Below are 25852 nucleotides of genomic sequence, written 5' to 3'. Positions count from 1 at the left end.
CAGTAGGATGGAGACAACGAGGTACTTGTAGAGCATGTAATTGGTGGGGAAGCTGATGACGCTGCTTGTCCACAACCTTCTCCGTCGGCCCATCGCTGCGGTCGCCATTGCAATTCTTATTCTGACATTTACGGTAATTGTACCATCCTTGGATAGGGTTTCTCGCATGTTAGGAAGCTGGTCACTTCTTCCAGCTTCTCGCCTTTCACAGGGATGTCTGTACTGGTGTGGTTCGTGCTGTTCACTGTGATCTTCGACTTCCCCGTGCTGGCATACACATGTGAAAAAGGACGGGGAGAGCAGATACTCGTGTTGGACATCCACTGTGTCGATGTTGAATTCTGTTATTCAGCATAGCATATGCTTTCATGTCACACGCGGTGGAAATCGTTCTGAAAGTCGATGAAGTTGTGTAAGAGCTCACGTTGGTGTTGCATTTGTTTCTATACGATGAATATGCACTTAAAGATCTGTTCCACCATGTTCCGCACAGCTCTGAATCCAGTGTGCTCTTCCGCCAGTAGTTCCTCTTCCTTACTTTTCAATCATTTGATGATGATTCGTTTCATGACTTTGTTGGGTGTACTGCTGACGCTGAGGGTGCGCTAATTCTCGCATAGCCGTTTTTCGGTAGAAGGATGATCAGAGACTCGGTCCTTTTCTTTGGCCTCTCCCTCTCCTCCATGATCATCTGGTATAGTCTTTGGCTGACTGGTCTTCATGAGAGCCTTGATGGTTATATAGACTTCTTACTGCTTTTTGTGATCATCTCTTTGTCAATGTTGATATATTTTAAATCCATTCCGCATTGGCCACTTTCATCTTCTTCCTCACCTGCTTGTTCAACCAATCAAAGACTTCGATTATTATGTCATTTTCAAAATCATCCAAAACATTAATATTATACAATTGCAACCCTTACACTGTAAATTATTGCATTGAAGGGAGCATATAAATACAACAGATTATACTAAGGCAAAGGACTTTTAAGACTTCTTCAAACCAGAGCTGAGAAATGCTAGATTCATCAAACCCGTACTGGACAAAATGACGTATGTTTTTGCCGGAGCATTCAGTGCATTTTAGGAGTTGAGGACAAGCTTTGTTTTACCGGAGAGTCTGTCATGTGGAGTCTGACAGAATTGCCATGACAGTCACAAGGGTAACTAGATGCAGGGGCTTTTCAATGAAATATTTCCGCACCTTTAATTCAATCAAACGTATAGTTAATCAGATTTTCACTCAGGAATCATTAAAAAACGAAAAACTTAAAATGACTAAGTATTGATTAATAGTTTTGTCAGCGTTTCTATAAACAATAAGTGTTGGAAACAACAATTTGTCAAGTTTTAGGTCTAATACCGCAACTTTACTTGTATAATGCAAATGTTATTCTGATTACAGTGTTTTGAACAATCTATACATAATGTGATTGCATTTAATATTACGTTTATTTATTTTTTTAACGGGCGATGTAGTGTTTACATTTAAAAAGACCAGTTTCATCTTTTTCCAAATTGTTCATTTGATTTCAAGAGAATCATGCTGTTCTAGTGCCTCCTTAAGTGGACATTCTCAAAAAAGTCATGACGTCATCCGACCTGGCGTGGTTTACTCCGGTTGATGCAAAAAAACACAGGAGATCCTTGACATATATCACTCCACTATTTACCGTTTCAACACCTTTTGGAAAACTCTCTTCACCAAAAATATTACCATTAAACTTATGTTATAGACCATTATAATAAAGGTCACATTATTTGTCTTCAAATGATGTTTACATTCCACGTGTACTGAAAAGTGTTAGTTTCAAAACAGAACGACAAACTTTTTTTGATTGTAAATTATATAGCTGATTCATACACTTTTTAATTTGTAGTTGCTCGTATAAAGGATTACTTTCGCAGGAATATGTTCTAGGGTACATGTGAGAAATTAACGATGACATACACTTTACAAAATGTGTAAAATAGATATATCTGCATTTTTTTATTGATAAATTTTATATGGCTTTTCAAAAAACGTTTTTATTTACACAAAAGTATTGTGACGAATACAAACACACGCATTGATAAGTAAAACAAAATCACACGAATCTGCAAATCGCGTTAACATAACATATAATGTAAACGCGCGTGATTTGTTTTGGTGTGTTAATACTCTGGGTATGTTCAAATATATACCGCAAAAGTTCTGGTAAGAGAAAAATTAAATCATATTTGCACGTTTACCTACGGATCGACAGGGGCGTAGCTGGGTTGATTTTCAGCGTACGCAAACGGCATGCTAGGGGGTTAGGGGGCATGCTCCCCCGGATTTTTTTTATCTCTACGAAGCCGTACGTTCATTCTAGAGAGGTTTCAGACAATATTATAGTGCAAAATATGGCGTGATAAACTCGGATATGATGTCGTTTATCTTCGATTTTAAAACATGTTATTTTCCTTTAAGATTTATATTCTAGAATTATGTCGGGGTATATCATTTAATGTATGTCTAAATAAAACCATGATATGGTATGGTATAAAATAGGACATAACACTTTTGGATAAAAGTAACTAAAGCTTAATTCGTATTGTTAAAACACAAATAAAAAAAAAAGACAAAATAAAGATAAATATCAAACTTTTAGTTAGATAGCAACTATGTCTATCATATTTACTCAATAACTCTAGTCACTTACATCTCGTCTTGTATTCTCTACATATAGCAAAATACTTTAAAAAACAATACACGTAAACTGTATACATTCTTATTAATGCAAGGTCTCTTGTATTACATGCATTACATTACACGCGAAATAAAAGGGCCAAACGGCGCGCATTTCGTCTGGCAAAAACGTCAACGACCTCTTCTAGATCGATCTCTCGCTCTCGGTGTATATTCAACAGGGCAAGACCGGGCATGCGCTCCGTTCCCATGGTGCTGCAGAGGTATGTCTTCACCCTTTTCATTGTAGGAAAAAGACCTCTCCGCTGTTGCTGTCGATACTGGCATGCAGTGCAGAACGAGAAGACATCTTCGAACATTGGGGTTTTCGGTTGCGGTGGTAAGCGCCGACTCGATGGGTTTGAATGGCTCAGGAGATGAACTCTGCCACTTCGCCTCTACCTTCTACACTCCCTGGCGAATGTAATATCGTCAACCTCAAGGTCCGGCTTGAACTCGGTGAAAATCTCTAGAACAAGATCGTCTGCTAATTCGCTCAACTTCAATATTAAAAAAACGTGTCGCGTCATTGCATCGAGATATACATACGGCATATTGCATAAAACTATAACAAAAGCGTTTATATAATCTGTGCCTCCTGATTGGGAAGAACACTTAATGTTCGGATTTATATATTGACTAATGGCATCGCAGTATTTTTCAAAATTGTCCCACGATTTAGTTTATTAAAGCATATCACTGTATCGTCAAAACATAAATCCGAAAACATTAAATAGATTAATAATTGACCGTTTAAACGCATGTGTATTATTATTATTATTATTATTATTATTATTATTATTATTATTATTATTTTATGATTATTATTTTATTATTATTATTATTATTATTATTATTATTATTATTATTAACATTCATGAATAATTTATTTGACAAACGTAGATCTATCTCTCATTGTCTGTAAATTTCTGATTATGCAAGTTATAGTAACGCGTTTCTGATGGTTTAAACCTTTGCCGGAACATAGCAATTATATTTGAAACTGTCATACCTCAGTATTTTACAAAATTATCATAATTTGGAAAAGATTTTAAATTTTATGAATTTGCATGCACATAGGACACTAAGGTTTAACCTACCTAACAGGGAACTTATACAAATGAAAATTGATCCGGTCAGCAGTCAACAATTTTATTTTATCTGTACTGGATGTTGGCTGGTCTGATTTTCCGTCGAAAACATCTCTGTACGGGGGCGACATCAAATTAGCAGCCATTCTTAAACTCACCCGCTTCGTAAACAATCCGTTCGGATACAGTGTAGAAAACAACGTTAAATCTCAGTCGATAATAATGTTATGTGTAGTCAACACCAAAAGAAACGTGACCTCGCAAATGGTAAATCATGCGTATTCTATGAAGTCGAAAAAAACACTTTAAGACAGTTTTCGATATGAAAACACATCTCTCGCATAGAAAATATGCCTTACCCGGGTAAGGCATCACATTTAATTGCATTTTTCGTTCACTTTAATTTTGCATTTTGTCCAATCAGCGTACGCACGTGCGTATTTGCGTTTGCCCAGCTACGCCCCTGTCATTGCCACGTGTTTAAACGCCTTCAAACAAAACGGATGTCAAATGCCTAAGTGCTTTTTTATACGAATAATAATAATTAATCATAAATGCACTACTTATGTTAAATTACCTTGTCGGAGTATTTTTTAATCATGTTAACATCCATTAATCAATTAATGGATAAATGGGTGGATGTATGGATGGATAGGTGGATGGATGGATGGAAACGATGATTTTGCATGAGTGTTCTCCCTTTGAGTTCACCTGCTTAGAAGTTACAAAGAGACACGCCAGCACCTCGCCTTGCGTTTGCGATTTTTTCCACACTTTACAGAGTTCGTTTACGACTGTTTTACTTGAAATATACTTTTAAAACTATCATCGTGTAATACAAGAATGTTTATTTGAGTTATCAGTTCATTTACTATTGCCCCTACTTAATTTTTTGCGGGTATTTGCAGCATTCTAAAGATCGAATCGGACCACGCGATTTTCTGTTTACTAGAAACTATCGAATATCGGCATGAGACTGCTGATCTGTTGAAACTCAAGACGCTTTTCATCTTTGATTTAACTGGTATTTTTCAGGACAGAAATCCCACCATGTCACAGAAGTGGCCTGCAGATTCTGTGAAAGAAATGGGACCAGGTAAACTATCTTTCTTCACCATTGCCAAGTTGGTTAATTTATGTTATGCAATATCATTCCGAATATGTTCTCTTGAAAGGCTTAACTTGCAGGCTTCACTTTTTTATCCTAGATGAATCATCTTTAGAACCTCTAAGCAATTAGGAAAATATAGGAAAGAGAATATTTCTAGCATTACTGGTTACAGTCTCATTTATAAACAGGTGCTGTTATATTATGCATTGTATTGCTGTATCCTCCGGTAACCACGTTTGGAGCGATTCAGGAAAAAATAACAGATTTTCTGAATTAGTGCAAACAATGCAGCAATAAACCATGTACCTTCAAAGATTCTAACATAGTCATTAAACAGCTTGCAACCACTTTCCGAATCGTTCGCTTTGTCGCAATTGAAGTGAAAAATCCTGAGCTCCAATGGGGCATTGAACCTGCGACCTCTGGGGTGAAGGTCAGACACTGACCTCATCGCTAAAGAGCTAGCCCGGAGATGACCATATATCTTTACATTTATTTCCTGTTAAATCCATTTTAAAAGTGTTTATTTACAGTGCATTTTACCACATAAACCCAATAATTCCATAACATCCACAATAACATCCACTACGCGCATGTTAACCTCGTATCAGTGCGTCATCACAAAAAGGGAGAGTGCTCAATTGCAATTGGCATTAGCAAACTGTTAACAGATTAGATATAATAAACATCCATTTGGAAGGGGTATTCCCACAAAAATCGGCCTGACGTGATGTGCACACACTGCTCTTATGCTAGAATCAACGATAATTGCATGCAACTTTAAAAAAAAAAATACGAGAAAGCAAAAGTAATTGTTGCAAAGTGTTGTGTTACCACTACAGTAGTGCTTTTTTCAGCCTCACAATTCAATTTATGTGGAAATTTAATAAGAAGAACCAATAAAATGAATCTGAATATGGATAAATTTGGATTATTTTACTTCAAGTAAGATTAAAAAATTCAATTATACCTGTATTCTACATTTTAGTTGTGAATGTTTTTATTTTCAAGCGTAGTAATGTTATTATTTAAATACTGGGAGCGCAAGCGTGTGCCATTATCATAAGAGCCTCGTTCTTAATGTAAAGGAAATGATCAGTATCAGGAGAAGCGCGATATGAGGGAATCATACAATATCTCAATTGTTGTACCCCTATTCTGAGATTCTCCTTTTAGATCATTTTCGTCAAAGGAGATTATCACATAAAATGTTGCATTTAATATACGTCATTTGTAGGCAATGCAATAACTAAAACTGCATTTGACATGTGAGCAGCAATTGCAAGCTACGCACAATCTTCGAAAAAGACCGTCAGACCTTAGACACTGCCAATATAATTAAGTGAAGTCATGAAAAATTTTCCAAAAAGCTGGTCCTCTAGCAATGCAACAATCAACATTATCTATTTAGTTTACAAGATTCAGAGGGGGTAATCACGTGATAGTGAAGATGTAGACGTTCATACCCAGACGGTTATTTTTCGCAGTTTTATACCCTTTATTAATTCTTTTTATTTTTTAAATGACGCTCACTTTCCAGCCATATCAGTAGAAAGGTGATTAGCGTTTATTTCGTATTTAAATTCGCTTTTTATCTCAACTTTACTCCCTGCAAATTTTCTTAGTGGAGCCCTAATTAGGTCATCCTGCTAAGAAATTTCCCACTGAGTAAAGTCGAGATATAGAGCGAATATTACTATGAAATAAAAGCCAGTAATTTTCTTCCTAATATGGCTTGAAAGTGAGCGGAATACAAAAAAATAATACAAGTAAAACAGGGTATAAAACGACGAAAAATACCTGTCTATGCATGGATGCGCCATCTTGTTTGTCACTATGTGCATTATTTTTTCTTGCTCTGGGGGGGGGGGGGGGGGGGCGAAATTTGGCTGCATTCTTGATCTCAAAGTAGCCTGTTTTTGCTTTAATATATTCTGGAACCTAAAGAGTTTAATTGAGCTTTAATAATGCAAAGTTGGATAACACTGGCGTGCATTTTGCCAGAATTATGTGCCCTTTTTATGCTTAGAAAATTGAACATTTTGGTTAAGTTTTGTGTTTAGGTCCATTTTATTCCTTAAGTATCAAAGCTATTGCTTTCATTCTTGCAACACTTACTAACTATCATAAGGGGACTGTGCAGGCAAAGTCGCCATCTTGTTTGTCACTATGTGCATTATTTTTTCTTGCTCTGTGGAGGGGGGGGGGGGCCGAAATTTGGCTGCATTCTTGATCTCAAAGTAGCCTGTTTTTGCTTTAATATATTCTGGCACCTAAAGAGTTTAATTGAGTTTTAATAATGAATGAAATTTCAAAACACAATTGAGACATTTGATGATTTTTAGCTCATCTATTGTTTGAAAAAAAAAAGAGCTATTTTCATCACCTTGGCGTCGGCGTCCTTTTAAGTTTTGCGTTTAGGTCCACTTTTCTCATAAAGTATCCATGCCATACTTAGAAAATTGAAAATTTTGGTTAAGTTTTGTGTTTTGGTCCATTTTATTCCTTAAGTATTAAAGCTATTGCTTTCATACTTGCAACACTTACTAACTAACTATCATAAGGGGACTGTGCAGGCAAAGTTATGTAACTCTGACTGGCATTTCGACAGAATTATGTGCCCTTTTTATACTTAGAAAATTGAAAATTTGGTTAAGTTTTGTGTTTAGGTCCACTTTATTCCTTAAGTATCAAAGCTATTAGTGCTGCAACAATATACCTGTATATCGGTATATATCGCAATACGCAATCCGCATATTGTATTGCGATACGATTTTCATCATACCGGTACAAACATTTTACAAAAATGTATTCACATTTCCATCTAGAAAAGCCATCCGAAATAATGATATCAAGGTAAACAAAACAAAGCGGTGTAAATAAATTTTTACGTAAAAATAGCATTCTAAAAAGTGTATTATACGGAGTAGCGTTGTTACATGGGAGCATTTGTTCGATGCTTTTGAACAGATTATCGTTGAATTAACTGTTTCGTTCAATTCTGAATTGAGCATTATTAAATTTGTAATCCGAATTTTGGAAACATGTTTCCAAATTTTAATGCTAACGCGACAATACAAAATTCTAGCGTCAAATAAAAAGTGCTTTATCTTTGTCTCAATAAAAAGCGCGCGAAAATTATGCAGACATGTAGAACGTCGCATGGAAAGTATGGGTGTATTTTGTGTTTTATAAAAGCGGGAACATCACATTAGGCGATTTACTTGTGTTCAGTGGGAAAAAAACGCCCCTGTCGGACGTGTTTTCATCACATCTTTAAATAGTAACAAATGCCAAAATGTATTTGATACTTAAGATAATATGCAAAAGTTTGTGTTTCTTGTAATTCTTGAGCACATGTATAGTAAATATTTAACAGAATTTGCTATAAAACTGGAATGTACAGGATTATCGGGTAATTGGCAAGTTATAATTCTGGTACAAGTTAGCAATATATTGCGATATATTGCAATACGGGTTTTTGAACTGACAATATATTGCAATACGGTTTTTGGCGTATTGTTGCAGCACTAAAAGCTATTGCTTTCATACTTGCAACACTTACTAACTATCATAAGGGGACTTTGCAGGCAAAGTAATGTAACTCTGACTGGCATTTTGACGGAGTTATGAGCCCTTTATACTCAGAAAATTGAAAATTTTGTTAAGTTTTGTGTTTTGGTCCACTTTTCCCCTAAAGTATCATAGATATTGCTTTCATACTTGGAACACTCGCAAGCTATCATAAGGGGACAGTAAAGGACAAGTTGCATAACTCTGGTTGTCATTTGTACAGACTTATGGCCCTTTTTTGACTTAGTAACTTTGAATATATGGTTAAATTTTGTGTTTAGATCCACTTTACTTCAAAAGTATCAATGCTATTGCTTTCAAACTTCAAATACTTTCATGCTATCATTAGGGAACTGTACCTGGCAAGTTGAATTTTACCTTGACCTTTGAATGACCTTGACTCTCAAGGTCAAATTATTAAATTTTGTTAAAATTGCCATAACTTCTTTATTTATGATTAGATTTGTGACAAAACAATACTTACCTGACGTACCACAATAGACTCCACTCAAACCATCCCCCCCCCGAATCCCCCCTCCCAATTTTTTTTTTTAAAGATCACTTAATAAATGACCACCACACCCTCACAATTTACCCCGCCCCAACCCCCCCCCCACCCCAAAAAAAAAATAATTTTTTTTTTAAACATGTTTTTTTTTCATTATTTTTTTCATTTTTGGAAGATAATGTAATAAATGACCACACCCTCACATTCTATACACTATACACTCCACCCCTATCTCCTTTGTGATTGAAATTGAGATAGGTCCCTTCACCTTTAAAAAGAAAATAGATGAGCGGTCTGCAACCACAAGGCGGTGCTCTTGTTTATGTCTGTGCTACAAATTAATTCAAAACTAATTTACACAATGGATTTTTCCGTAATAATAGGCCGATTCTAGTACGGCACCCTAGCAACCCCTTTTTTGTTCATATCTTTCTTATCAACTATTAATCATTTGATTAAGATGGTTTCTCCTACAGAAGATGTGTCTCTCAGGGAAGGGGGGGGGGTTTGCTACAGAATATGTGTTCCCCATTTATGTCTAACAATCTATCACTGATCTTGCAGATGATGTCACCAAGCCCGCCATTCGTAATGCGGTTTGGAAGTACATTGAAGAGAATGACATGGCTGATTTTCCTAGGCCAGTCAATAGAAGGATACCCAATGTCAAGGTCAGTAATGACAACATGAGCCTGATTAGCCTTTGTGGACTGCACAGGCTAATCGGGGACATTTTACACATGTGCATTAAGTGCAATTTTCTCAGAGCGAGTCTTAAATAACTAGGATTTCAACTCTACAAAGTAATTTAGTCTATTTATTGAGTTTTATTAAGCAATATCGCCTAATACGAACGGAGAAAGCTATATGCCTAATGTACTTTTTTTTTTTATAGAATATATGTTGTTGTTTTTTTCTGTCTAATTACTTTCTTATACTCAATAACTTGAACTTGTATTTTGACATTCCTTGTTTTACAAAATGAGTTTTGGTAAGTAACTTTTAACTGATTTGAAAGTTTGAGCTGGTCTATCTTGCTAGGGTAAACAATCAACACAAGAAAGACCAGAAGTAAAATATTTTTGTTTTTGACTACAGGGTGCTGCCACTGCGGCAGAACTTATCCCTACCATGCAGGAATTCAAGACAGCACAGGTTGTCAAGATTAACCCAGACAAGCCTCAAGAGCAGGCCCGATTCTTGACCCTCGATGTAAGTCACACAATCAATTTTTAGCGAGGCTGTTTTCGGAGAAAACCCGAGCTATTGTCATAGCCAGCTTGACATCCGCCGTAGGCGTCGTGCTCAAACCTTAACATTGGCCAGTACTTTTTAAATATTGAAGATAGCACCTTGATATTTGGCATGCATGTGTATCTCATGGAGCTGCACATTTTGAGTGGTAAAATTTCATGGTGAACATCATCCTTCAAGGTCTAGGATCGAAAAAACAAAGTCAAGGGAATTAATAAGCTTTAAATGGACATAGTTATCTGACCTGCCCATGTATATATTTTTGTTAAATAAATCAAAGCGGCGCAGTAGGCAGCATTTTGTTTCTGACAAACACATTTTGGTAAATGGTCAAGGCCATCCTTTATGGTCTATGGCAAAAAAATACAGATTTAAGGGAAGTAATAAGCTTTAAAAAGGGAGAAAATTATTCAATATCATAGCCACTTGATATATTTGGCATGCATGTGTATCTCATGGAGATGCACATTTTGAGTAGTGAATCCACAGTCAGGGTAGTGGCTTTTAATTATTTGCTACAAAAAATAGAGATTTGTTACAAACAATTATTTTCAAGGGAAGTAATTTATATAAATATAAATCTCATAATATATATTTCCTTACCAAGAATTGAAGTTCTTTTCACAGTTACTGTACAGATTTATTATTTTGATTATTTATAACCCAAATGATTGATTTGTCAATTTTTTTTTTAATGATATAATTATAATTTCTTTGATGTGCATTACATACCTGTGGACTTATGTCCATAGATACATGATCAACTCTGGCTATGATCTGTTTTAAACCACAGGCCTTGGTTGTCAGTGATGTCTGACATGGTCATAATTGACTGTGAGACCCTCCCCACCCCTCCCCTCCAGTTGGATTGGACAAAATTCAAGGGAAGTAATAACCTTTAAAGGGAGATGATTTCTATACCTGCCAAATGATAAATAGAAATGTTATTTCAATGCTGCACAGTAGGGGGCATTGTGTTTCTGACAAACAATCTCTTGTTGGGTCACTAGGTCAAAGGTCAAGGTCACTGTAACATCTTAAAAAAAAAATCTGACAAGCTTTCGCAGCTGAGCGTGGCATCCGTTATGCGGTGCTCTTGTTGTAACATTATTTTGAAAGAGTTTAATATAAATGGACCAGAAGTATGAAATAATAGTTATAATATTACTTGAAAAATATTGTACATTTTTTGTTACATTTAAGTTGTTTATAATTTTTGTAACTATTCATTTTGTTGGCAATTTTCTGGAGATTTTTCAGTGTTATTTTGCATTTAAATTTGGGACTGTATTAGGACCCATTCTTTATAGATACAAGTATATATTTTTATGCCCCCCTTCGAAGAAGAGGGGGTATATTGCTTTGCTCATGTCGGTCGGTCGGTAGGTCGGTCGGTCCGTCTACCAGATGGTTGTCAGACGATAACTCAAGAACGCTTAGGCCTAGGATCATGAAACTTCATAGGTACATTGATCATGACTCGCAGATGACCCCTATTGATTTTGAGGTCACTAGGTCAAAGGTCAAGGTCACGGTGACCTGAAATAGTAAAATGGTTTCCGGATGATAACTCAAGAACGTATACGCCTAGGATCATGAAACTTCATGGGTAGATTGATCATGACTCGCAGATGACCCCTATTGAATTTGAGGTCACTAGGTCAAAGGTCAAGGTCACGGTGATTCGAAATAGTAAAATGGTTTCCGGATGATAACTCAAGAACGCATACGCCTAGGATCATGAAACTTCATGTGTAGATTGATCATGACTCGCAGATGATCCCTATTGATTTTCAGGTCACTAGGTCAAAGGTCAAGGTCACGGTGACCCGAAATAGTAAAATGGTTTCCGGATGATAACTCAAGAACGCATACGCCTAGGATCAGGGTTGGCATATTGACCGGTCAATTGAGTATTGACCGGGCCGGCGGTCAATACCCGGTTAAAACCGGTCATTACTGGTCAATACCGGTCATTACTGGTCAATACTGGTCGATTGAAAATTGTAGCATGTAAACATCACAAAGGAGCTATTTTATATTAAATAAATAATTATTCTGTAATTGATAAACTTTGTTTGAGTCATTTATTGTAAAAAAAATCTTTAAAGTTGTAAAAAATTAAATCTTTATTATTTATGGAAATGGCCTTAAATATATAAGGACTCAGGCAATATCTTTATCTCGGTGTATCACATCTGTTACTAAAGTATTATTACTATTGTAGTTACCATAGTATTTCACTTTTCTATTGATATATCTATTTGATAAGCAGATGGACAAACAGAACTCTTGTGTTTTCTAGGGTCATAAATCTGGCCCCTAAGCCTTAATTGGTAATAAAATCCATGCAGTTTTATGTCTCTGCTATTGACAATGAAGCAAATCTGCCCTTAGGCTATTTCAGATCACTCACACAAAAGAAGATTACTTGCTATTTCATATTTAAAAGTTCAATTGGTATTCAAATGATTAAGCAATCAAAGTTCTTGATTTTGACAACAAAAATGTTTTCCAATTGTGGGTCTACTCTAGACTCTTCTTTTCAATTATTGTTTTCTTTTATTAATTATTTCTTATTATGTTTTTTATTTTTATATCAATGGAAAATATAAGAATTTTTCACTATTTTGTTTAAAAATTATTTAAAGAAATCTAGGCAAGAAAACATGATAAGTAAGGGTCGTGTCAAAAAGGTGCCATTTAAGGCCCTATTATCAATTTTGGGTGCCCCATCCTGTATAGGTGTCACTGAGAAGACTGTGGGGACAGTGGTGCATGAGGAACAACTCATACACAGTAATTGACAGGTTCTTGTTGAATAAAGCATAGAATTATCTGAGCATTCATAATTCATTAGAATTGAAAAAAAGTTTAATCGACCAGAAAAATCCAATGGACCAACTAGGACTAATTTTCAAAATTTCGAGAGATTGGCCAACAAATTGCATGAACAGGTATAAAATAGTGGGTATTAATAGCTTAAGACATTATTGGCAACATGTCTGTTTAATTTATATTATCAATATAGTTTAATTAGGCATGGATAATTAATTAAAATTGGGGGTAAAGTTCAATCGACCAGTATTGACCAGTAATGACCACTTCAGGAGTATTGACCAGGGCGGTTTTAACCGGTAAAAACCACTGGTTAAAACCGGGGGTGGTCGATTGGTGCCAACCCTGCCTAGGATCATGAAACTTTATGGGTAGATTGATCATGACTCGCAGATGACCCCTATTGATTTTCATGTCACTAGGTCAAAGGTCAAGGTCACGGTGACCCGAATATAGTAAAATGGTTTCCGGATTATAACTCAAGAACGCATACGCCTAGGATCATGAAACTTCATGGGTAGATTGATCATGACTCGCAGATGACCCCTATTTGATTTTCAAGAATAAAATTAGTCAGTGAAAACCAAGATTTGGTCAGGGAAAAGTCAGTGAAAAGTCGGGGAATTTTATTTCATCAGGTTGGTGGCAACCCTGATAAACTACATAGCAACTTCATATTTGGCTTACTGTGGGGCATTGTGTTTCTCAAAGAAATCTTGTTCGTAAATGGGACCTAAAAATGCCCAATTGAAGGTTTCCAAAAAATCTTTAAAAATGTCTCCACATTTAGTTTGTCATCAAGCTCTATAAGTTGAACCTTTTATTCTTAATTTTAAAGCATTTGTTAGCTAAAAGTTTTAACAACACTTTTATTTCCCAATTTAAGTCAAAACAACATGATTTTCTTTATCCAAAGGGACCCTGCCCCAATCCCAAAATGGTGAACAAAAACACTGTTTTTGACTGATGTTTTGGAAGAAATCTATATTTTTGCACTTGGGTAACAGCTCTATTTTGATAGTATTCATTAAAAGATTTTTTTTCTTCCCTACCCTTTTTTCAGAATATTTATTCCATCATTTTACATTTTATAAACTGTTTGGTCACATAGCATTAATTTTTTCATCTCACTTCATTAGGTATGGCTCCAGGTCAGATATTAGAAAAAAACCTTATGTTACCACTCTGAGGCAACATTAATGACTGTTGACTCAATCTGATATAAGAATTTCTCATAAATCTTGGATGGAATCCTGTACTTGTATCTCACTGGTGTATGCACCTTGCCCTGCAGGCTGGCAAGACCCTACTGGTGCCTACCCCACGACTGAGGACAGGGCTGTTCAACAAGATCACCCCTCCAGCAGGGGCCACCAAGGACATCCTGAGGATCTGTTCCACCTCACAGGTACACATGGGTCATATTCTGGGAAAACAGGGCTAAATGCATGCAGGTAAAGAATCGTCCCAGATTAGCCTGTGGGGTCTGCACAGGCTATTTGGGGACAACATTTTTTACCTCAACTGGGTTTTTGTTAAGAAGAAAAATACTTTAAAATTAAAATACCACAAAAGTAGAAAGTGTTGTCCTGTTGGGACTACACAGCCTTATCTGGGACAAAACTTTAAGCCCATGCATTAAGACCATTTTCCCAGAATGAGACTTATTTAAGCTTGAGTATCAGATTATTTATGTTTTCCTTTTTTTTATAAACCAGTCAATATACAGGCTCAGCTTGTTAATATTTGCCTTATGGTTTAGCAGCTTGTTTATGAGAACTTTATTACTTGCTTTTTTGTGTGAAATTGCATTAAGTTTTGTGTAATGCTCTTTTTTGGGGTAATAAATATCTTTTTCTTAAGAAATATGCAACATTAATATAATTAATGGATAGCTTTATAATTTAATGTTCATATTGACATGTATTTGTACCTTATCAATAATGCTGTACATAAAACTAAGAATATCTGTTAAGAGTTGAGCTTTTACCCTTTCCCACGTGTAAGCAACGAAAATTGCTATATGCAACCAGCATAAAACCCAAACAACCTGAGAGTAACTCGCACTCTGTTCCTGTCTTATGCTGGGTGCTGCTCTACAGTATCTTAGGGCTGGAAATGAAGCCTTTTAAACTTAAATCTATAAAGAAAGGTATTCAATTTAATTTTATTTTCTAAGTGACTACAAACGTGTCAAAAGGGGTATCCGAGTGGTAATTGGTTAATGCGTGTCATGTCTTTGTGTGCAGGGTGTTCGTGAGTACAGCACGACAATGAGTCTGGAGGACAAGTTCAAAGTAGACCTGGTCATCGTCGGATCTGTGGCCGTCTCTCGAGCAGGTAAACAAAGCTGCATGAATAGAGGCTTTTGTGTGAGTGAAACTGCTGTATGTGATGGGTTGAAATGTTGAGCCGATGCAACTGTTTTACCATCACCCTGTGGATTGTGTGCTCAGTTTGTTTTTGGTACCCCGGTAGGTGTAGTCATACCAAACTTAATTAAAAAAATAATTCATGATCAGAATTATTTAAGTCTGTAATCTAATAGCTTTACTTGAATTATCAGTCAGTAAAATTCAGTTATATCCTATTTTTTTAATACACTTTCATAAATTTTACTTTGTATTTATTAGTAAGTTTTATGAAAAGTTGCTTGTTCAAAATAATTTGGTAGAAGTCAGAAATTACTATGCATATACTTGGTCATATCCATTAATCCTTACAGAAATGTTTCTGCCATTATTTCCAACTGTCATTTAATATAACATCATAATTATAAACAAAGAATTTAGGTAAACTTCAGAAGAGTTTTTCTGCTTCAGTTTTACATATTGGGAATACTTGTAAATATAATGTGCAACATGAGTCAAGTATAGGCAATGACAGGAGAGCTGTATGCTGATGTCTGGTTGCTGTCTGTGCAGGTGTGCGTATCGGCAAGGGGGAAGGCTTTGCTGACCTGGAGTGGGCCATGATGTCCACAATCAAGGCCGTCAACCCAGACACGGTCGTCATCACATCTGTGCACGAGTGCCAGGTAATACCTCAATCTAGCTGATGTCACACTGTTAAAAAATTATATATCTATGTAATTGTATTTACAATCCGGCTTATATAGTAATGGCATGAAGATAGGCACAGCAATATGAATGAATCAAAGCATCAGGGCAAGTCAGGTTGACTGATTGTAAAAACTTTTTTCTGCCATACAATCAGTAGTGTTAATTTACATCGGAAAACTTGTGAGTAAATGAAATAATATTATGATAACATTAATTATTTATTTCCCATCGTATCTTACACATGTACATGGTTTAAGTTTGTGGTAATCAATGAGCTTTTAGAATGCAGTATCAATGTTGGCTTCTCTTGTCAGATCATTGATATCCCCGAGAGTCTGGCTGAAGACCATGACCTGTCCGTGGACTACATTGTGACCCCAAAGGAGATCATCAAGTGTAACAGGAAACGTAGCAAGCCCACCGGCATCATCTGGTCCAAGCTGGAACCCATCAAGGTAACATGCAGTTGCATTACTTGAAAACATGCAAGTCTGATATGTGCAGGTGAAATATTCCAAACATAATTGACCAGTCGCCAAATTATCGATCGCTCCGCCCACATAGTCACGTGGTCTAGTGATTAGAAAACTCCGACAAGCAGATCGCAATTATAGCGGATTACGTGAGGGAAATTCTATATTTGTAATGATGTATTATGCTCTTTTCTATAAAATAAATTATTAAAGCCGCACACTAACCTAAACTGCTCTGTAAAACGTTAATACAATCATAAAAACTTTAGAGAGAAATGGCGTAATCAAAATAAATGAGTTAACGGCAGACTGACTATCAGAAACGTTTCTTAAACATATTATATAGGGAGGTGATAAAAAATCCGTTGTAAAAAAGAGCATTTATTTCATATTGATTTTGAACTTGTATTGAACCGTCTGACTGTGAACCCGGTGGCTATTCATATATAATTTTGAAAATATTTTTATTAAATGCAAATGACATATCCATATCATGATGGGTTTTTTGTTTATTAAAAATGTTAAGATCTTTGTTTTATTGTGTTATTTTTAAAAAGACAACGATTTTTTTATTTGAATATAAATTAAATTTTGATTGTATCCATAATTTAATACAGGCCTAATTTCGTGGTTTCATTAACAGATAGTCTAATATGCATTTTATTTCATTTATGTTTAATGCGAACCTGTTACATTTCACTATCAAACAATGAAATGTTGGTATTACGGTGCTGTTCACGAACATTAGAATTGAATACATTTAGCATATTATGCATTTGCTAATTTATAACAAGATGGCCCTCAAATGTTAATTGCAATTTTCACATTTCTCCCCGTATCAATATATGTTGTATTAGAAATGTTGTTGTTGTATTATAAGCCGTACATTTTACACTTGAAGTCGCTTTAAGCTGGCTAAGCCGCGTTGAAATCACCTTTTTGTTGTTTTTACTTTAGTTAAAACAATATTTAAGTTAACAATTTATAATGATTTCCCTTGTTTATGATCAACAGAAAATAAATATATAATTGGAAATCATTTAAGTAATTAAATAGTTTTCTTTTCTTGTGTACAGTACCTATCAATGCCTTAATGTTCCTTCATTCTGAGATCCACGCAACATACTGTTATTTATTAATCATCGACAATTACGCTGAGATTAATAAGCACGTGTGGCAATTATTATGTTGCCCAAACTGCTTAATAATATTGTGCATCAAACGGTATAACACGTTTTATAGAACACACACCTGGTGTGGTTAAACTATTTATTGTGTTTGTTTTCTCATTACTGGTTCATATGTTCAAGAAATAAAGATAAAATAATAACCTTTTATAAAGTATGTATAGCACCTACAATTTTGAATAATGATCGAACAGTAATGATCATGCATTTGATATAAAATCTGTGTAAACTCTTAAAAATTACGTCCATTCCATATGTACAACACGCTTTGTTTGTCGGACAAAATGGCGGCCAGATAAGCGTTGCTGAGGGGTGTGCTAAAAATCGATATCTGATTGGCTGATCGACAAAATGTGGGCGGAGTTGGCGACTGGTCAATTGACCTTATGATGATATTTTATTGGTATAGCGGGTTCGCATCCAGAAATGGCGAATATTTGATGAACTTGTCGTGTTAAAACATTCTTTCACTGTCGACGGCACTGGAAAGCTTAAACCTGATTAGTTGCTGTTGTAAATACCATAGCATATCCTTAATAATGCAGCCTAATGGCAATATTGGTTTGCAAATGTCTCATCAGTTCTGTTTACCACATTATTTTCCATGATGAGAGTGTAACCGCTTGTTTTTTTCTGTTCAAATCAATTTACAGCCAGAAAAAAGCTCTCAAGCTAGTCTAAGTAAATCTGACAATCTTTGCAATCCTGGTTTCAGATAAACCAGTAAAGTTGGCTTACAGGCTATTTTGCTAATGATATGAGTCTCTGTTTGGAAAAAAACTTGGCTAAATGCATGTGCGTTTAGTATCAGCCAAGATTAGCCTGTGCAGTCTGCACAGACTAATCAGAGACAACACTTACAGCTTTTTCATTTAATGGAAGTCTGTTGAAAGTAAAAGTCCAGTTTAGGCTGAAAGTGTCCTCCTTGATTAGCCAGTGGGGACTGCACAGGCTTATCAGGGATGCTGCTTTTCTTGCATACATAAAGTCCAGTTTTCCCTGAACACAGCTCATTTCCCTGTAATCACAGCTCAAGAGGGTGCCAATCCTGCGCAGGCTGTGGCAGATGGAGAAGGACGCGGGCGTTAATGTGACCCTGAAGGACGGGGTCGAGTTCGACCTGGCCGAGGCAGAGCGCGAGGATGCTGAGAGGGAGGCTGAAAGGGAGGAGAGGCGCAAGCTGGAGGGGGGGAGACGACTCTGACAGGGGACGCAGGAGGTAGTATTAAGGCATAGTGGGGGGATTTTATGGCCAATTTGTTGGCATGATTTTGATTGAAGAGCAGTTTCTGTGATTTGGATTTCTGACACATTTTTTTATTATTTCTAACAAGCTTTCCAACTGACTATGAAATTATCCATCGGCGGAGGGATATTGTTTTGGCGTCTTTCCGTCCGTCCGTCTTTCCATCCGTCCGGAGCCATATCTTGGAAGTGCTTTGACGGATTTCATTGAAACTCTGTATGAGTATATATATGGATACTAGGATGATGCACGCCAAATGGCATTGTACACCATCTGTTAATAACGGAGTTATGGCCCTTTGTATCTTGAAAAAATGCTTTTTTGAGTGTCAAATATAACACTTTTGTGTCCAGAAGCATATTGGCGGGGGATATCAATTCAACAAATTTGCTTGTTGATACTAGAATTGGGTATAAGTGTACTGACGGGGCCCTGAAAAAAGTGATTTGCAAATTAAAAAAAAAAAATGTAAGAAACTGGTCTAGTTGTGATTTATATTGCACACAAAATTCGTAAGCATATTGTCCAAAATGTGGAGACAAATTAGGGACCAATATCAAATTCTCTAAGAATGATTCAAACGTCATTATCAGCAAGTTTATTAATACTGTTTTTAGAGTCTATTATTTCTACACCTTTTTATGATGTTGGCAAATAATGGCTGTGGTAATCTTTATTTTGATTTCGATTGAAACTGAATAGTCATTAAATGTAACTGTGATGCTGTTTAAATGTGACACCATTTATTACAGACTTGCCCATAAAAAAGCTAGAAACTTGTATTAATACTAATAACAATTCCCAGTGTGCATGTTACACAATACTATTGCAATGTCCTGCCTATGTGCAGGTACACCGGTTATCGTAGACGTTTCGGTGGGCGATTCGGTGGGCGAGGTCGAGGCAGGGGCCGAGGGCGTGGCCGCCCCACCAGTGGGGAAAGGGACCGCACTGAGTCCGAGGGCGGAGAGGGGACTGACGGCGAGAAGGGAGCCGGAGAGGGCAGTGGAGACAGGAAACCAAGACGCAGGTATGGGGATGTTATAGGAGGCGATGTAAATGAGCTGTTTCCAGACACAACATGTATTGGGAACATCAAGGAGTGCAGTGGCGACATAAGATTGATGAAATATTATTTTTAACCAGGTTTTCCGAAAGAAAAAACTGGTTAATAGATTGGCTAATGCGAGCGGGTGGGCGGGCGGAACAAGCTTGTCCGGGCCATAACTATGTCGTTCATTGTCAGATTTTAAAATCATTTGGCACATTTGTTCACCATCATTGGACGGTGTGTTGCACGAAAGAATTACGTCAATATATCCAAGGTCAAGGTCCCACGACTAAAAATAGATTTATTTTGAAACAAAGGAGGTTATTTATAAACAATCAGTTCAGTTTGAGTTGTCTGTCTTTATCAGACTTTCAATTTTAAATTGAAAACCTGGTTTTGTGACAATTTTGTCCCTTGTTTTTAAGTGCATCTATGGTGTTGTTTTAGCAAAGTAGAACCATTACTTATAGCAATATTTCACAAACCATGTGATAATAAATCACTACACAATAATAAAATATATAATCATACAAAAAGATTTTTATGCCCCCGGATCAAATGATTGGGGGTATATTGTTTTTGGCCTGTCTGTCTGTCTGTCATTGTATGTGTCTGTCATTGTACATGTATTTGTGTGTCTGTCCCAAAACTTTAACCATGGTCATAACTTTTGCAATGTTGATGATAGCAACTTGATATTTGGCATGCATGTGTATCTCATGGAGCTGCACATTTTGAGTGGTGAAAGGTCAAGGTCACCCTTCAAGGTAAAAGGTCAAATATATGGTTTCCAAGCGGCACAGTAGGGGGCATTGTGTTTTACTAACACAGCTCTTGTTCTAATTAATACAGGTTTTGTCATAGGTGTTCTATGACAAAACCTGTATTAACCCAGCGATTATTGAACAATTTTTAACCATGATGAGCGAACAATTATTAAAAAGGTGGAACTGAATGAAGCTTTTGTCAAATACATCGTTAACTGTTTTGTGTGCAAATGGCTTTCATGTTTGTTAAATGGTGAAGTAAAATATAAAATCAATTCATAAAATTATTATTATTATACATGTATTATTTTCAAATTTAAATCACTTCATATAGTTTATGATATTTACAAACCTGTCAATGTAGACCCAGGCGGTACAGGCGCCGCCCCAACTCTCAGCGCCAGTCCGAGGGGGAGGCTGATGGCGGTGGGGATGCCGGGGAGATAGAACGCAGCGAGCGGGGCCCAAGACGCGAAAGGGGACCGAGACGCGAGCGTGGGGAGAGAGGGGAAAGGGGCGAGAGAGGAGAAAGAGGTGAAAGAGGTGAGAGGGGCGAAGGTGGAGAGAGAGGTGAGAGTGATGGAGAAGGCAAGGAGAACAGGAGGCGACCACAGAGGAGGTTCCGTCCACGCAGGGGCCGCCAGCCTGCGCTGTTTGTTGGGGGCCTGCCCCGCTCCCTCAGGGTGAGCACCTTCAAGACAGAGGTGCGCGGCCGCGAGGTGGATCCCCTCCGTGTCATCTGGCACGGCGGCAATGGTCACGCCTTCCTGCAGTTCGAGAACAGTGACCTGATGGAGTCTGCCCTGACCGCCCTGGCGGACCTGAACATCAACGGCAAGAAGCTGCGCGTGGAGGAAGCCAAGGGCCGCAGCTCTCGTGAGAGGGATGGGGAGGCCGTTGAGGGGAGCCAGAAGGAACCGGCTAACATTGACTAGACAGCAAACACCATACCGGCCTCTAGTTGGAAGGTTGGGAGGCCCCATTCAGCCACTGTAGGCTGCTGTTGAATATATCATCCTTAGACATTCATGTGTTTTGCTGTAGTTAACTTGACTTCTTTTCAAGCCTATCATATGTAATGGCTTCAGGTTTCAGGGTTTCTTTAGCTGATTAATTCAAACTTGTGATTGCTGAATGACAGTCAGTGTTTTGTCTGCAAACCGTTCATGTTTGATGATTATGACATGTACCCTCCCCCCTATTATTTTCTGCATTGTGTTAAAGTATAACACCCAATCTTAGTCCAAGTAGGACTACAATAAGCTGTCTCCCAAGACAAGGGATCTAACAATGTGTACAAGAAGACATGCACTTAAAGTATTTGGAGATCAATGTTTGTTCTTTGTTTAACATTATTGACTGCCATTTTCAGGTTCAATGCAATGATTTTGAGATTTTTTTTCTCATGGTATCTTCCCTTAGGCAGCAATAAATAGAAGTTTTTTTGGAATGAAAAGATGAACTTGTACATAATATATTTTTATACACAAATTTGTGGACCTTTTAAAGACTTGTAATTATAATAGTATTTTCATTAATGACAAATGACTTAGTTCTTTTTATTAAATATTGACACAAATTAGTTTCGTTTGTTTAATAATGCATCGTTTGCACAGTTGGTCATGTTTTTTTTTCATTTATTACATTTTTCCGGCAAAGAATAGCACGTAAACAATATTAAAAGTTTGTAATGGATTTTTGAATTGTGTTCATTATTAGTAACATGTGTATTTGTGAATCAGTATTCGATTAGATTTTATTCTTATCTCCTAATAAATGTTTCAAGCCACATTTGGTAAATTATACATTTTACTAAATTGCCATCAGGAAGTTTTTTTTATCCATACTATGCAATATATTACTGTAAAGTTACCAAATGGTACATGTTCTTTGCATTTAAATATTATACAAATAAAGGCTGCCTGTTTTGATTGTAACATGTCTGATGTACGTATTAAGCATAATGTTTAATCTATGGCTTTTGTTTTTCCTATGTTTTACATGATGTAGTTGTTCATTTATTTTGTTAATTTATAGGGTTTTTTAAATTGTGGTATTAAAATCCGCTTTTTTTTGCTTATTTTGCTTATTCAGTATTGGACAAAGGTTTAAAAAAAACTAACATGGTAAATGTAACTAAAAAAATTTACCAAACAAAACAACTTTGTTGCTCAATATTTTCTCGTTAGTTATAACGATACTGGTAAGCTTATTAATGTAATGAATTCATTTATTTATGTTTGAGTGATTATACCTTTTAATAGGTCATTTTTTCAATGCTCCATCTGGAAATGCATTTGCTGTTTCCATGATTGCAGACAATTTGGATTTGGGTTATTATCTGTTTTTGCTTCCTTAAAACAACGTTTACACGCTGCATTTCCAGAAAGAGTTTGTCTCATTTATCATTCGTGAATGACTGTCGGTCACAAGCATTTGACTATAATAAAAAGTATTTTCATTGAAATAGTTTTTTGTTTTATTTCATGAAATGTAACAGACATAGCTTGTTTTTATCCGCCCAATAAGGCACCATTAAAACAAGTCATATTCCCTTGGCGTTTTATAGTTATTTGAAAACAATGATGTAAAGATGAGTCAATACAAAATGTAAAAAATGCTAATAAAAAATCCGTCGCTTAGGGGGTATTCCAACTTGCGCCTATTTTAATGAGAAATTTCCTTCAACGCAGTCCTGTGGACTGCAATGCGTAAAGAGTTACCTCATGTACGTTTCGTTGACAAACACTACTTCTAATACTGATTTGTACACGCCAGCTAAGTGTTCCCAAGGACATTTTAAAAACGAATATTTTTTCATGAGCATTATTTACAACGACTTGCGCAACATTTTCATAACTAATAAGTTTAACATTTTTGATGAAAAATGCTACAAACTGTCGATATGCCCCTTAAAATCAATTATCTACGCCGCCATTTAGATATGGTCATTAAATGTAAGGTACCTCTGACTCAAAATAAAAAATCTGACAGTATGGGTAATTTCCTAGGTGATCGTTTACTGAGTTATATCATTGTCCGGAATATTTAATTCTAAAACTACATTGTATTAAACAATTTACTTTAATATATACTGCATCACATTTAGGGGAGTGTAGCGCAGAAGAACGGTACCTTGCATTTCACGATCTGTTTGACGTAATTTGTTTTTGTTCGTACTAAATTTTTGTCTAGTAAAACTGCAGACTATGAAGCTATCAAGTTGAAATTTTTTCTTTGTTTTTAAAGTTTGACATTTTATGAGAAGTGCAGTTAAGTGTCCAAGAATAAAATTTCTATGCAAACCAAACTTGGAGTTATGAGTTATTTCTCCTTGTTTATTTTGGGACTGTTTGGTTTGTCGACATATTAACTCTGAATTCTCTTTTTTTTCATTCACTCTTAAAATGTTGGTTACTGAATGACTAAAATATCATGGCGACGTTTGATAGTATACCATATCGGATTAGAAACACGTGCTACTTCGCTTATTTCCTTTTTCCAGAAAAAAACTGGAACAGCGACTCCGTACAACATTCATACGTAATCCTTTTTTATTTGTCCTTGAACAACAACAAAAAAGTGCACATCTTCATAAGGAACACAGTATTTACCGGTAATAATAATTTTCTGGCATAGAATATATATACTACTCAAAATTTGCTAAGGATCACTTTTTATTAGCTCACCTGATTGCTCAGGTGAGCTTTTGTGACCCGTCGTATGTCCGTCCGTCCGTTAACATTTGCTCGTAAACACTCTAAGAGGCCACATTTCTTGTCCCATCTTCATGAAACTTGGTCAGAAGCTTTGTCCCAATGAAATCTCGGCCGAGTTCGAAACTGGATTGTGCCGGGTCAAAAACTAGGGCACTAGGTAAAAAAAAAACAACCTTGTAAACACTGTAGAAGTCACATTTCATGCCCAATCTTCATGTAACTTTTTCAAAATGTTTGTCTTAATGATATCTTGGTTGAGTTCAAAAATGGTTCCGATCCGTTGAAAAACATGGCCGCCAGTTGGCGGGCAGTTTTCCTTATTTGGCTATAGAGAAACCTTGTAAACACTCTAGAAGTCACAACTTTTGCCCAATCATCATGAAAGTTGGTCAAAACATTGGTTCAATTGATCTCGGACGAGTTCGAAAATGGTCGAGATCGGTGAAAAAACATGGCCGCCAGTGGGCGGGGCATTTTGGTCTATATGTATATAGTGGCAGTTTTCCCTAGTTGACTACAGAGAAACCTTGTAAACACTCTAGAAGTCACAATTTTTGCTCAATCATCATGAAAGTTGGTTAAAACATTGGTTTTATTGATTTCTCGGACGAGTTTGAAAATGGTCGGGATCGGTGAAAAAACATGGCCGCCAGTGGGCGGGGCATTTTTCTCTATATGTATATAGTGAAAACATGTGAACACAGTAGAAGTCACATTTTTGGCCCAATTTTCATGAAATTTGCTGAGAACATTTGTTTCCTTGATACGAGAGTTGAGTTCAAAAATGGTTCCGGTCAGTTGAATAACATGGCTGCTGGGAGGGGGGCAGTTTTCTCATTATGCCCCCCCCCCTTTCGAAGAAGAGGGGGTTTCTTGTTTTGTTCATGTCGGTCCGTCCGTCCACCAGATGGTTTCCGGATGATAACTCAAGAACCCTTATGCCTAGGATCATGAAACTTCATAGATACATTGATCATGACTCGCAGATGACCCCTATTGATTTTCAGGTCACTAGGTCAAAGGTCAAGGTCACGGTGACCCAAAGCAGTAAAATGGTTTCCAGATGATAACTCAAGAACGCTTATGTCTAGGATCATAAAACTTCATAAATACATTGATCATAACTCGCAGATAACCCCTTTTGATTTTCAGGTCACTAGGTCAAAGGTCAAGGTCACGATGACCCGAAATAGTAAAATGGTTTCCGGATGATAACTCAAGAACGCTTAGGCCTAGGATCATGAAACTTCATAGGCACATTGA

At 36.6% G+C, this 25852-nt stretch overlaps 1 protein-coding gene across 1 annotated transcript; it reads left to right on the top strand.

Moving 5' to 3' along the window:
* Window positions 1-4475: 4475 nt before the first annotated feature.
* Window positions 4476-23337, top strand: LOC127857351 (uncharacterized). The gene is made up of 11 exons (XM_052393751.1): window positions 4476-4582; window positions 4836-4896; window positions 9557-9663; window positions 10091-10204; window positions 14379-14492; window positions 15334-15424; window positions 16009-16121; window positions 16461-16601; window positions 18837-19009; window positions 19903-20082; window positions 21235-23337. The coding sequence occupies exons 2-11, from the start codon at window positions 4851-4853 to the stop codon at window positions 21803-21805; spliced, it is 1650 nt and encodes a 549-aa protein (XP_052249711.1). The 5' UTR covers window positions 4476-4582; window positions 4836-4850; the 3' UTR covers window positions 21806-23337.
* Window positions 23338-25852: the final 2515 nt, after the last annotated feature.

Source organism: Dreissena polymorpha, chromosome 14 (assembly GCF_020536995.1).
Source record: "Dreissena polymorpha isolate Duluth1 chromosome 14, UMN_Dpol_1.0, whole genome shotgun sequence".
NCBI classification, from domain to species: Eukaryota; Metazoa; Mollusca; class Bivalvia; order Myida; family Dreissenidae; genus Dreissena; species Dreissena polymorpha.
Note: the sequence above shows the minus strand (reverse complement) of the source record. Positions and strands in the feature narration are given on the sequence as shown.

What these genes read in the sequence shown, in the direction of transcription:
- LOC127857351 (XM_052393751.1), top strand. Translation starts at nt 4,851, where the DNA reads ATGTCACAGAAGTGGCCTGCAGATTCTGTGAAAGAAATGGGACCAG. An exon ending in GAGGGGGGGAGACGACTCTG is followed by an intron (nt 19,010 to 19,902) that starts ACAGGGGACGCA and finishes GCCTATGTGCAG; the next exon opens with GTACACCGGTTATCGTAGAC. An exon ending in GACAGGAAACCAAGACGCAG is followed by an intron (nt 20,083 to 21,234) that starts GTATGGGGATGT and finishes CTGTCAATGTAG; the next exon opens with ACCCAGGCGGTACAGGCGCC.